The 13,418-nt window shown below is 40.3% G+C and overlaps 1 protein-coding gene across 3 annotated transcripts; it reads left to right on the top strand.

Annotated features, from left to right (window-relative positions):
- Positions 1-397: 397 nt before the first annotated feature.
- Positions 398-10,544, top strand: flvcr1 (FLVCR choline and heme transporter 1). Of its 3 annotated transcripts, XM_064340174.1 has the most exons (11): positions 398-1,356; positions 2,343-2,487; positions 3,282-3,422; positions 3,755-3,823; positions 4,163-4,230; positions 5,019-5,122; positions 5,933-6,043; positions 6,716-6,821; positions 7,158-7,269; positions 7,758-7,825; positions 8,583-10,544. In XM_064340174.1, exons 1-11 carry the CDS (start codon positions 694-696, stop codon positions 8,667-8,669), a joined length of 1,674 nt encoding a protein of 557 aa, XP_064196244.1. In that variant the 5' UTR covers positions 398-693; the 3' UTR covers positions 8,670-10,544. The 3 variants fall into 3 exon arrangements, 2 of the variants coding, with proteins under 2 accessions (XP_064196244.1, XP_064196245.1); XM_064340175.1 differs by lacking the exon at positions 3,755-3,823; XR_010330652.1 differs by lacking the exons at positions 7,158-7,269; positions 7,758-7,825; positions 8,583-10,544 and having other exon boundaries at positions 5,019-5,603; positions 6,716-6,742.
- Positions 10,545-13,418: the final 2,874 nt, after the last annotated feature.

Below are 13,418 nucleotides of genomic sequence, written 5' to 3' on the forward strand. Positions count from 1 at the left end.
AAAAACGGTTTTATTAATGAACATGTCATGAAAACTACGCCTACAGATAGGCTACTGAACACAACTAGTGCTGATCGCTTACATGAGGCATAGGCTAGCCTACTTATCTTTTAACCTACGAGCTACTATTAAAATGGGCGAGCTTCATTTACATGTGGCTTTGCAAGAACCGCCTCGTCTGTATTTGATTGGTGGTTATCATCATCGGAAGGCCTGTGTGTGTGCAGTATTTGTGCCAATCCCAGTTTCTTCGTTGCGTAGTGAACAAAATCGGTAGCGCGCTAATACAGATTTAGTCGATGAACAGCCCGCGTGGAAGCAGCAGGCTAACTGAATAGGATTATTTCGTGCGCGCCCATTTTCATTATTACATTACAGGCATTTGGCAGACGCTCTTATCCAGAGCGACGTACAATTTATGATGGAACTGTAGCTTATAAACGGCAAACACAAACTCACTTTGTCTAGTTTTGGCAAACGTTTTGAAACGGTAAGTACGTTTCCAAGTTTGCCTTTGACCCGTCGCTCTCCTCAGCATCTTTAGTTTTCTTTTAACGGAACGATTGCTATCCCGTTTAGAATGTTATTATTATTGGCAATGTGGAATCGTGAGTGAGGGCTATTGAGCTGCGACTTTAAATTGGACTGGGCCTTTTTACGCACAAAGCGTGGTTATCTGTACGTTGCGGCATCATGGTCGCTGGCGAGCTCGTTCAGGAACATCTCCGGTGTAGCGACGCGCACGACGAAGATAACACAGGTCCGGAGACAGTGGAGAAAATCGGAACACCGAGTCAGTATTTGGATGTAACGGATACACCAGTCCATGTGACCGTGTTGGATTCTAGGGAGTCCGAACGGGAGATACCACCGGATGAGAGACAGGCTATGTTGCCTGGTGGACAGAAAGCACTCCAAACCCAGCTCTATTACAGAAGATTTGCCGTTTTAGCTGTGTTCAGCCTTTACTCCCTCGTGAACGCCTTCCAATGGATCCACTACAGCATCATCGCCAACATATTCACCTTTTATTATGGTGTGTCAAATGATAAGGTTGATTGGCTTTCTGTTGTGTATATGGTGGCGTATGTGCCTTTGATCTTCCCAGCAACCTGGCTGCTGGATAAAAAAGGACTGAAAATTACTGTACTTCTAGGGGCCGGCTTGAACTGCATCGGAGCATGGGTAAAATGCGCCAGTGTAAAACCAAATCTTTTTTGGGTGACGATGACGGCGCAGATTATATGCTCGATTGCTCAGGTATTCATCCTGGGACTGCCGTCAAGGATTGCCTCCGTGTGGTTCGGACCCAAGGAAGTGTCAACTGCTTGCGCTACAGCCGTGTTAGGCAACCAGGTGTGTACAGTATTTGTATTACTTTATGGAACAGCATGCAATGTATGCCTAATAAAGGGATGTAATTTAACCTACTTATCAGTTTTTAACACAATTGATGTGTATATAGGAAGCAAAATTGTACGTGCCGGTAATGTGCGTGAAAATAGGTTTTTTTTCATGACGCCATTTTATGCTCTATATGGATAAAATGCATTTTTGAAGAAATTCTATTGGTTTAAATCTTTACTAATAAGGTAAATACTAACACAATTCACTATAGAATTGCATGAATTAACGACAGAGTTAACTATAAATATAATCTGCGAAGCATACTATTTTGTGTTTGAAACCAACTCTACTTCCTGGACTACAGGATATTCAAATACTGTTGGGCGCTGTATTTGCCATGAGTAACTTCCCTTTTATTTTTTGCTTATTGCGGAGCCCTTGATTCTTTGATTCTTTGACACGCCTCTCACACGTGGGCGGGTAATTTATAGGTCAATATGCTTAAATTGGGCTGAATATTCTTTATCGATGCACTGTAAATAACTAATTGCGCGTGTCCCCGAGTGAGGCAGTGACGTGCTAATCTTGGGTGCAGGTTGGCATAGCTCTGTCGGAGCTGGACTCTTTCAGATGAGTATGCATATGAATTTAATTTTGTTTTCATATGATAAATCTATGATTACATACTTAACATGTAATGAAATAACATATTTACAATTAATACATTATTTTAAATCTATTTAGGGCTCAATTATTTTTCATACATTTTGCACTGTGATAAAAAACAAAAATAAACGTATGTTTATGTTATATGTTTTGCATTGTTTCATACTGATACTGTGATGGCTGCTGCCTTGGCCAGGTCTCTCTTGAAAAAGGTATTCTGAATCTCAATGGGTCTTTCTAGTTTAATAAAGGTTAAAGATGTTTTTTTTTAAAAAAGCTCCATTGTATTACTGTACCCTAAAACTAATCCCTGTCTGTTTCTTTCTTAGTTGGGCTGCGCCATTGGATTTTTACTTCCCCCAGTCCTGGTCCCCAACACCATGGATGACAAAGACTTGATGGGCTACAATATAAGCATCATGTTTTACGGAACAGCAGTGATTTCCACCCTGCTCTTCCTCCTGACTGCTGTGGGTGAGTACAGATGTTTCGACTCCTGACCGCGGTGCCATAAAATCATGGCGGACAGACGCCTGCAGGAGTGCAGCACGCAGAAGGCGCGTCATGTTTTTCCTGTATCGTAGTTCTGTGCGGAGAGCACCGATGTACTGGACTTGCTGTTACATGTGGGCCTGAAATTACTGCTCTACCTAGGAACAGAGTGTGTAGCTTTATGGTGTGGTGTGTTGTGGTACAGCCCAAGCTGGTAGATTGGACTGCCACCAGATTGCCTCCGGGGCATTTAGCAAACATTCAAACATTATGGAGACCAGCTCACACATAAACGAAAGAGTCCTGCATTTCCCCATTTTAGAATGTCGCAGAGAGGGGCGGCAGCCTGTGTGAACTACCCGTCTCAGAGCGACTCATGCTGGCACTCGCCTTGGCAGGCGATTCAACTCGTCTAATCGCTGGCGGCAAGTTCTAGAACGCCGCAGAGAGTCGCGAGTTGCAGCTCGTGCCTTCGCGAATCTTTGCTCCGACCTGCGGTTTTAAGGCTTGTAAACAGGAACTTATGGCGAACGCATGTTTTTGGCTGGACCACAACAGCGGGGCCAGTGCTATAAACGCGAATGTCTGTGACTGAGTGAGTGATGAAGTTACACCATTGGTCAGCCGAGTTACGAAGTTACACCATTGGTCGGCCGAGTTACGAAGTTACACCATTGGTCGGCCGAGTTACGAAGTTACACCATTGGTCGGCCGGATGAAGTGTGTTTGGCCCAGCCATATACTAGGTTTGGACCTGGTCTTGTTTTTCCCCTTAGTTATCAAAGACAGACCTCCGCTGCCCCCGAGCCAGGCTCAGGCCGTGCTTCCCAACGGCCCTGCCGAAGACTACTCCTACAAGCAGTCCATCATCAACCTCTTCAGGAACAAGCCTTTCCTTCTTCTGCTCCTCAGTTACGGTGAGATGGCAGGGGCTCTCCGAGTCAGTTGCAGCTGTCTTTCAAATACTTTTTTTCTGAAGTGTTCAGTTGAGTGGCTGCTCGGTTTATTTTCAGATAAGGTGTAGGGATCAACCAGGGAGACTTCCTGGTTTGTTACATTACATTACTAGCATTTAGCAGACGCTTTTATTCAGAGCGTCTTACTTTTTTGTTTTGTTTTGTTTGTATAACATGCAGTTATTGATTAATACTTCCCCCTGCAAGGATAGCACTGTTTTGTGTGACAGTGTTAATTGATACTTTGCTTCTATTTCATTCTGCTCAATTTCTGTGTCTATCTTCTGTCCTAGTGTTTGTCTTGTATTGTTTTAGGCACTTATCGGGCATGTCGCTCTGGAAAGAGTGTTTGCTAAATAAAGGTAAATGCATAGCTAGGTATTTATTGAATATGTTATTGACTGGACTGGGGTGATCTCCCTTGATCCCCTAATCTTAAGGATACAATGACAGTGTTCCCTCTAGAGCAACAGCCTTGCGAGAATTACTGTTTTCTGATCAATGCTCAATATTGTTATCCAATGCCCAGTGAACTATTCATTTTTTTCCCAGAGGATATTTACTTCTTTTTAGAGTATAGAAAGTTTTTGTCACACGTCCTTCACAAAATTAACTAAATGTGTGATTCAGTTTAGTATGAGTCATCTGAGGCTAGTTATTGAGGAGTTTAACTCCTCTTTAATTTTTTCCCCTGTTTGTAGGTATCATGACTGGCTCTTTCTACTCTGTGTCAACATTACTCAACCAGATGATCATGACATATTATGAGGTATTCTGAACTTGATTTACAAGACTCTTTACCATCAGCTCCATTTTCTCAGTATTAATAGTGTCATACTGTCCCATACTATCCCTCTGAATACTGTGAAAAATGTAGATTCTTGGGCCTGGAATGAAAGTTAAGTTGTGGAATGTGCTCTGCTTCGTTCTTACTAACAAGTTAGCTCAGCAGGAATTCATTGTCAGTACAGTAATGTTATGCTTCCAAAGGTTTTGCATATATGAAAATACAGAACCTGTTAATTCTTCAAAAAAAATAATGTTTAAGATGATCTTTGGTTGGAAACCCACGCAACCGTGTTTGCATGGATTTCCTCCGGGTACTTTGGTCCCCCTCCCACAGCCCAAAGACATGCATGTAGGCTAATTGGAGACACTAAATTGCCCATAGGTATGAGTGTGTGAGTAAATGGTGTGTGTGCCCTGTGACAGATTGGTGGCCTGTCCAGAGTGTTTTCCTGCCCCTGCCTCTCGCCCTACGCACGCTGGGATAGGCTCCAGCACCCTCTGCGGCCCTAACCAGGATAAGCAGGTTTAGATAATGGATGGACATTTTCTTGTGGCACGTGCAACCTGAGACCACTGCACTCACAGAAAGGAGTACTTCATCCAGGAAGGCCATCCCCTCTCAGTTTTCGGATGTTGCTTGCCAGCTAAACGCGCTAACTCGGCATGAGCTGTGCTGTGTGGGGTGTGTGCGGAGGTGTGTGGTAGTGTGGTACGGTGCCCCCCCCGCCGCTTTCCTCACGCTGACTAACGCGAGGACACTCCGCCCAGGGGGAGGAGCTGAACGCTGGCAGGATCGGCTTAACCCTGGTTGTGGCTGGAATGGTTGGCTCTATCATCTGTGGGCTGTGGCTGGACTACACTAAAACCTACAAGTACGTACCCCGTTCACCCCCATCGCTTGCAGCTTCCCTCATACCCAGCGAATGGTGGTCTAACTCATCGACACAACCTCTGTCTGTTCTCATAATATCTAATGTTTTCAGTGCATTGTTATTTGTGTCTGTCATTGGGGAGTTAAAAAGTCCAGTGTCAGGAATCAGGAATCTACTTTATGATGCAAAACGTATGAGCTTTGGTGTCACTTCACTAAACCACCAAGGTACATGGAACAGGAAGAAGCAGCAAGGAGAATGGGAAAACATCCAGTGATGCTTAGGGTTGAATAGAAGAAATATTTTATTGTCCAGCAGGTGTCAACAATTAAAGATGACTTTTTTCTTTCATCTGCAATTGTAGCTGACATGTTTTATCCTCATTTGTTTAGAACCTGAACTTTGTCTTGGTCTGTGAGTTCAAGTGACCAAGGTACTTGCATTCCGTGACAGAATCCCGCCAGTGTAGGTCTTAATTCAGGTTTGTCATAATAAAGAGCTCTTAATGCAAGCGATTTTGACCAATCAGATTTGGAAAGATTATTTGCATTGTTGCAGCCACTGTGCTGTTCTCTCAGAGTACCTATACAGAACAGATTATCCTCATTACGTTTGTACAGCATGACTTGATAAGCTGCTCATAACTAATGTCATAATAAAGATAGAAGGACCAATTACTCTTGCGGCTGATGCCTGGGCTCTTGCCAACAGTCTTGTGCTGAGTGATATTATATCCATTCATCTTAGTGTTCAGCAATGATTCATGATCCAGGAGGATTCTAAGGCTAATTTTGTGTTTGCTCCTTTAAGAATCACCACTCTGATAGTCTACATCCTGTCCTTCATCGGCATGGTGGTGTTCACGTTCACCTTGGACCTGGGACATCTTATCTTGGTGTTTTTCATGGCTGGTGCACTGGGGTAAGCCTGGGCCTTTTGCAAGAATGGGCGCAAAGTTTCAGCTTCCAGAACGAACTGTATGTCCTCATAAAAGCATATTTAGTGCCTTAAAAGCCACTGGCTTTTCTGTGGGAAAATATTATCAGGTTAATGTTCAACATTACAGGTAATGGGCCTCATTCACAAACCTTTTCTTAAATAATTCTTACTTTTCTTCTTAAAAATGTTCCTACGAAAAAACAATATGAGATTTGTGACATGTGCAGACTTTATGTGCAATCCTGTTCATGTGATTTGCATAAGAAGATAGCCATGAACAAATACAGATAGGAATAAAATGATGAATGCCAAAAAAGTTTTACGATCAAATGATCGTACGCACGTTTCTTGAATGAGGCCCAATATGTTTTGTTAGAAGTACCAATCACAGACCAGGTCAACAGAAGGACAGTACTGTAGCCTCCCTTATTTTCAGTGTTTTTTGTCTGGTGCCCTTGCATTTGTTCTGTAACTGGGTACAGCTAAGCCGTCTGGCTGACTGTGTTTTTGTGTACGGTGAACTTTCGTGAGGACACCCAGCATTAAATTAGGACATGGGGAGACAGTCCTGAGTTACTCCTTATTCCCTCTTTGAATAATGCTGCTTATGTTTGATTCATGTTATTTTATTTTTAATATGCTTTTCCATAACAGGTTCTTCATGACAGGTTACCTGCCTCTGGGATTTGAGTTTGGGGTTGAAATCACATACCCTGAATCTGAAGGGACCTCGTCTGGCCTTCTCAATGCATTTGCACAGGTAATTGCCGGCAAAGTGACTTTTAACATTGCAATTCCAAGATGGCCGAGCAGGTTTCTGTCTGTCCACCAAGATGCAAGCCTTCCCAGCTAACGTTACATATGGAGAGATACTCGATACTTTGGAATTTCATTGTTTTGAAATGTGCAGAATCCACGAGGGCCCCTATAGGTGTGAAACGTGAGATGGGAGGGCTTTGGAAAGGGAGTCTATTTGACAAAGGGATTTAAACCTGTCCCCCTGTTTATCCCTGTGGTCAGTTACAATACATTTCCCACGTTGTCTTCGCAGTACTGACGGAGTTCTCAAACCCCCAAATCCTCTGTTGTCTTCCAGATATTTGGGATCTTTTTCACTTTGATCCAGGGGAAGCTGACCACAGACTATAACCCCCTGGCTGGAAACATCTTCCTCTGTGCCTGGATCTTTGTGGGCATCATTCTAACAGGTTTATTTGGGGGGTTTTCTTTGTGGTCATTGTTGTATGAATTAATTTCTTGTGCTGCAGCAGCCACCATGCTATTATTTTTCATGCTATAACAGCATGCTATATGATATTGTTATTTACTGTCACAGTTACTCGATCTTGTGAAGGACTGTGGGCTTTCACTCAGAAACTAGGTTTGTTTTCTACTTTCTCCTGAAGAAACGTGGTGTGAGGGTGTCCTTTGGGGTATCCATATGGTGGAAATATTGGGTCTAGGCCTGCAATGGCCTAATGAAGCTGCAAAATCATGTTGTGGTTACTTAATTTTATAACTGACTGTAGAGCCACAGCCAATGTTAAGATATCTTCAAGGTCAGGGCATTAATACAGGGCCCTCAGAATGATTCTTTTGTGCAAGTGTAGATTTGCTTTTTCAGTGTACAGATGAGGAAAATCTTGTGCAGTTTCTTCAAACCAGCAGCATAATTTTATTTTTCTGTTTTGTGCAGCCTTGATAAAATCTGATCTGAAAAGACATAACGTCAATATGGGAGTGGAAAGCAAACCTCTTCAAGCAGTAAGTAGTTATATAATTTGTGTTCTCGTGCAAAAATGTCCTTCAGGCTCTGCCAATTTTCCCCCTGAATTATTTCTCATGTGAGAGCTGGAGCTGATAAAACACAAATGATATGAATATTAGAAACTGTAGGGAGAAACCCAGACTTACTGGCCTTACTGTGAGCTAAAGATTATCCTAGTGTCAGAGTGAGGTGGGAATTATTCAATACTGAGGACTTGTATACCTTGTATGTAGTATGGAATTGGTCATTTTAGATTCAGTTTACCTAAACAGTAATAATGTAATATGGTTGTGCATCCTTTTATTGGGTTAATAAAATACACAAATAGAAAATACACAAGTACAGTAATAATAACACTGACGGGCGGCCTCTCAAGTTATGTCCAAGTATGAGGCCACATTAATGAAATTTTTGATATTTTGTCGGCTGTTTGTGTGCATTTATTGTGAAGGCGGATTGAGGTAGTTTCTTTTAGTGTTCACCCAATTCATTTGACCCCTATTATTATGTTATTGCTGTTCTAGCAACAGGCACCTGGACAGCTATTGGCGTGTCCTTGACTGTAGGTTACAGGGCAGTGGTAAAATAGGCCATTGAAACGCAGTTGAGGCAAGAACAGGCATTAGATGTCAGGAGATGCATTCTTCAAAGAACGATTGCAGGGGATGGGGGACACACAGAAAATAGTGTGTCTCTTTTACTTGGCCTTCTTTTCTTTTACTCTTTCATTCTTTATTTCTTTTTCTTGCCTAGGTCACTGCTGAGTGCCCTGCAGACAAGTCTTCCAATGGCGTCGTAGTGGAACCGTCCCCTGAGTGTTCACATGAGACCTCCCTGTAGAGATCGTGGAGTCCAACATCACATCAGTGAGGCTGTCTTTGCACCTGAGCTTGCTTCAGATCCCTTTTTATTCTTATTACTGTCTCTTATTTATGATGATATTTTAATGTGATCTTTTTTATTTGTAGCGAACCCACATTTTGTTTACAGAGGTACAGCGTGATGCTGCAAAGCCGGCAAAAAGAGAGAAGTAAATAGGCTGAACTTTTTTGGATCGTCCAATTGTACCTGGCCACAGTACTCAGTGTTTAATGATCCGTTCCTGTCCAGAGGTGGACACAGCAACACTCACCGAAACGACAGCATTTCTTTAGGTGATTTCTGCCTAGTTCAAATTTCTTTGCATAAATGGCGTAAAAAAAGGCATTTGCACTACAAATTTGTGATATGTGTACAAACGTGTGTGCCAATATATATTATATATATATATACTGTATGAAGGAAAAATTCCTTGGATCTTTGAACAAGCAACATTTGCAATTTCATTCCTTTAATGGTGTTATTCATATGTTGCCAGTGTTTTCTGGAATTATGGAAATTTGAAATATTTATGAGATTATGGAAATATGGAAGTGCTGCCAGCAGTGGGAGATACAGATTGATCTGCCATTCTTTACAGAAATGTAATATACTGAAAATATGTTGAAATATATTACCAAAGTATTGATAATGTATTTATTACATAACAATATACGGGCAGATATACAAATTATTACCAATTCAGATGTTACTGTATATTACACTGCTTTTAGCACCCAGCATATGTGCAATGTTCCTGTGAGGAATTTCTCATGTACTGGGTGTTACAAAGTTACAAGGGATGCTGCTGTCTGATAAAGCCTGCCTCTATGTCCTTTAGCCTAATTTTCAAGATGTTTTGAGTTTCGCACAAAACACATCAATTGTCCTTTGTCAGCACTTTATTGTAGTTCAGGTAACTGAAACATTATCTCTGTTATCAGCATTTGTTATTCACTGGTATTAGTAGATGCTGATGCAAGGTAAAATATGGATAAAAAGCACAAAGACACTATACCATGAAGCACTGAAAGTCCAGTCTCATACTGGGGAAATGGATTGAAATTTTTTAATGTGCAATTTTTAAAATGTATCATTTGTCAATCACAATTTATGTTGAGTTGAATTAGGCAGAATTCTGAACCTCTTTGAGTTGTTTTCGACTGATTTTAGTTTGTTTTGTGAAGGTGTGCACAATCACATAAAATCTTTTTTTTAGTCTCTGCATACAATGAGGACCAACTTGTTTAACCATATTTTATTTTCCAAATTTCATTGTTTAAATTGGCTATTGAATTGTCAATTGTTTTAGTACTTTAGTGTTAGTTTACCCATGTAACATTTTGTACCTAATGTAGAAAAATAATTAACAAAGAAAGGGCAGTCTTCATATATCACTTAACATTGCTGTCTTTGACGTGTCACTCTCTTCATTTTGCCCTGAGCACCGAAAGATTGTTGATATGCATGTATGTTCATAACAGCACCAAACACTGGATCTGACCTCACCGAGTGTAGTTTTGTTTGTCATGTCCATAACAATAGTTCTGGAGCCAGCTAATAATAATCTAACGTGCAAACAAATGTGGTTTCAGGGCTACAGAAAATGGAATCATTCGAAGTCACTGGAAAACAAAGTTTCGGTTTTTTTAAGTTCAGTTAATGTACTGGTATTTATGTGTGTTTGGTTTAACCATGCAATGATACAGCTCATTTCTGTTCAACTTCTCTTGTATGGCGCTGTCACAAAGACACTTCAGATGGTAAAAATCAGGCATTTATGGGAACGATCATTACACTTTCATGTCAATCATAAACAAATCTGGAAAAAAATTAAATGTTTATCGACTCATAAAATGTGTCCCCAGAGGTCATTTTTAATCCCATTTAAAATCACGGAACATCATTTTAAAGCCTGGTTTTAAATTGTGAAAAAATGTATTGAATATAGAGACACCAACAGCCAGATTAATAATCAAGTGTGAAAACAATCAAGTGGAAAAAAACTGCAGCAGGGAAACATGCATACGGATATGTTCAAAGAGTCTGTGGACCCAGGATTACCTGATACACACAGACACCCTCAGGACTTGCAGAGGATTTCTCACACCCTACTGTACCTTTTGACATGTCGCTCCAAGAGAGTCAATTTTTTGCTGATCGGTTATGATGTTACCCAGATCTCAAGTGGTCTATCATACTCCCACACTAGAATAGCATGCAACCTTCAAACATCAACCACTGAAAAAGGAACTTGCTTGCATATTAATAATAGTCATATGATAAGCACAATAACTATGCAGAAAAGCATGTAGCGTATGCGAAAAAAGATCAATAACATGATAACCATCTGAGCTGATTCACACCAGGAGACCATGACACAGAAGGCTTAACACACTGAAGTTTGACTTAGTTACATCATCTGCTTACGTTAAAACATTCAAATAATCACATGATGAGAATGGACCTATCAGAAGTGACACATCATTTGCTTTGCTCAAAACCACATTTGTCTAGAGCAGTTCTAAACATGGATTGTCCTGACCCTGAAACAAATGGAATAACATAATCTCATGGCTAGTGCTTAAACAGTGTTGCATGTATGCTGATTGAAACTCCACAGTGGTAGACTGTCAGGTGGCATGACTGCACAAAGTAACAAAGGGCATACACACTAAGCAAAATAATGAAAGCCATTCAAAGTACGTCTTTCTTCAGTGGCATATTTCTTCAAAATAAATTCATAAATTTGACGTGTCACGTTCTACACCACATATCTCTGTTCAGTAAAACATTGCTTATATCCTTGGTGGGGGAAAAAAATTAAGTCTCAACAGAAGTAGCACTAAATTTCTTCAAAGGTTCTACATTCCCCTCTGCTAAATATAATTGATGGTCCCCTGGCGCCCCCTAGTGGAAAATAGTTTTTGTGCTTTTGTGGCAGCATTTCAAAGCAGGATTACTGAGTTAGCTGGATAACCGCACAGAGCAAAACCCAGAAGCCTCCCAAATCTGGAACATGGACTGAAGTAAAAAGAATTGTTCCAGGTTTTACTCACAACAGTTATCTAGTTAACTCAGTAATCCTGATTCGTAAAATACCCCCCTGCTTTGTGTAACACTCCCCCGGACAGCTCATTCAGTTTATTTTCAGCTTGTTGCCTAATGAAAATGACAATCCATCAAATGTTCAAGCATCAAAGTGTATTTTATTTATACAATCCAGAATTTGCAAGTGCATTGCTTAGACAGTGCTTTATAAATGACATCCATATATTAAATGCTACAATATATATATATATATATATATATATATATATATATATATATATATATATATACACACACACACACACTTAGACTTGGACACAGTACAAGCATGCTAAAATGCTTGCTCTTTGGCAGGGTGACAAAATGTCCTGAAGGGGGCAGAATTTGACATCTTAAAATGCAAGTGTTGGAAACCCCTCAGTTCTAAATTGCTTTGCAGTCACTCTGTGTTCCTTCATCTATGAAAAAGCCATTTTATATCACTTGAAAATTGAAAATCAGTTTTTTCTTATAAATTTAAACCATGTCAAAATTGTTTTATGGCTCAAACTGCCAGAATATCAGTTCAGCAGTTTCAATACATTTTGTTAAAATATATTGTATAAAAGATCACAAGGTTACAATATAAAGATCGATACTTCAAAATGTCAGCCATTCAGTGATTTACAGTTGGAGAGTGCTTTGCAAAAACAGCAACTTGGCAACGTTCAGCTTCATAGCCTTTTTGAGTTAACCCTTGGTGCCCCTCAGAGCAAAAGGATTCCCTCCCTTGTACACTCTAGCTATGGCAAAAGTCACAAAGTCTCACAGTTTTACTCCTTGCTACTACTGGAATATAGCACTGTTAGTGCTTTCGGGGCTGTCTTTATATATTTATTTATTCTATTATTTGTCACACTTTTTGTTGTTTGTCTTTTGACCAGGGGGTTATATTGTTTCTTTTTATAGTATTACTGTATAGTATATTGTTCTCTTTTGTGTGTGACTTATTTTTTAGTATTTCCTGTCGTTGTATTGTTTTCCCCATATATTTCTGAAAATTGTAACAAAGTGCAAATCAGAAAGAAAAAGATAATGTGAAGATCAATGTTTCAGCCACAACAATTTTACTGGGTTTTGATTTTCCTGTTTAGCGAGAAGCAAATACATTCAGGAGAATTGACTTTCACTAAACGGCTTATTGTGAGACTTAAAGATCCACAAAACAGTGAAGATGGAATGAAATGTAAAGTATACCTGAAAATGGCTTCTTACTATTGAATGTGCACTCCAAAACTGCCTCCCTACAGTACATCACCTCTCCAGGCTGCTCTTGGAAAAAGTTCTCAACCCATCCAATTGTATAAGATTATGTCTCCAAGGACATGCTCAAAGGTATGCCCTGTATTAGCCTACAGGTGCATCATTGGATTTGGTCCGAATTATTAATGCATGGAATTTAATGGTCAGGTCAGAGATACTAAGAATCCTTCAAGATCATACTCACCAGCAAAAATCTGAAACGTGGTTTGTGTTTTGGAGACACTGCTTATTGGTATTTATTTAGCTATTTATTTGATAAAGCAGAAATATTAGATAAGATATCAATAAATTTGTGGATGTCAACAGTGAACCAGGACAAGAGGATATTGCTGAGTCTGGGGAAAGCAAGGAGAAATGTGTGTGATGCCTTTGTATTTG

This window comes from Anguilla rostrata, chromosome 6 (assembly GCF_018555375.3).
Source record: "Anguilla rostrata isolate EN2019 chromosome 6, ASM1855537v3, whole genome shotgun sequence".
NCBI lineage: Eukaryota > Metazoa > Chordata > Actinopteri > Anguilliformes > Anguillidae > Anguilla > Anguilla rostrata.

Excerpts from the sequence above, each read along its gene's own strand:
- flvcr1 (XM_064340174.1), top strand. The coding sequence starts at position 694 with ATGGTCGCTGGCGAGCTCGTTCAGGAACATCTCCGGTGTAGCGACGCG. Across the intron at positions 1,357-2,342 it reads CAGCCGTGTTAGGCAACCAG|TTGGGCTGCGCCATTGGATT; the intron begins GTGTGTACAGTA and ends TTTCTTTCTTAG. Across the intron at positions 2,488-3,281 it reads CTTCCTCCTGACTGCTGTGG|TTATCAAAGACAGACCTCCG; the intron begins GTGAGTACAGAT and ends TTTTCCCCTTAG.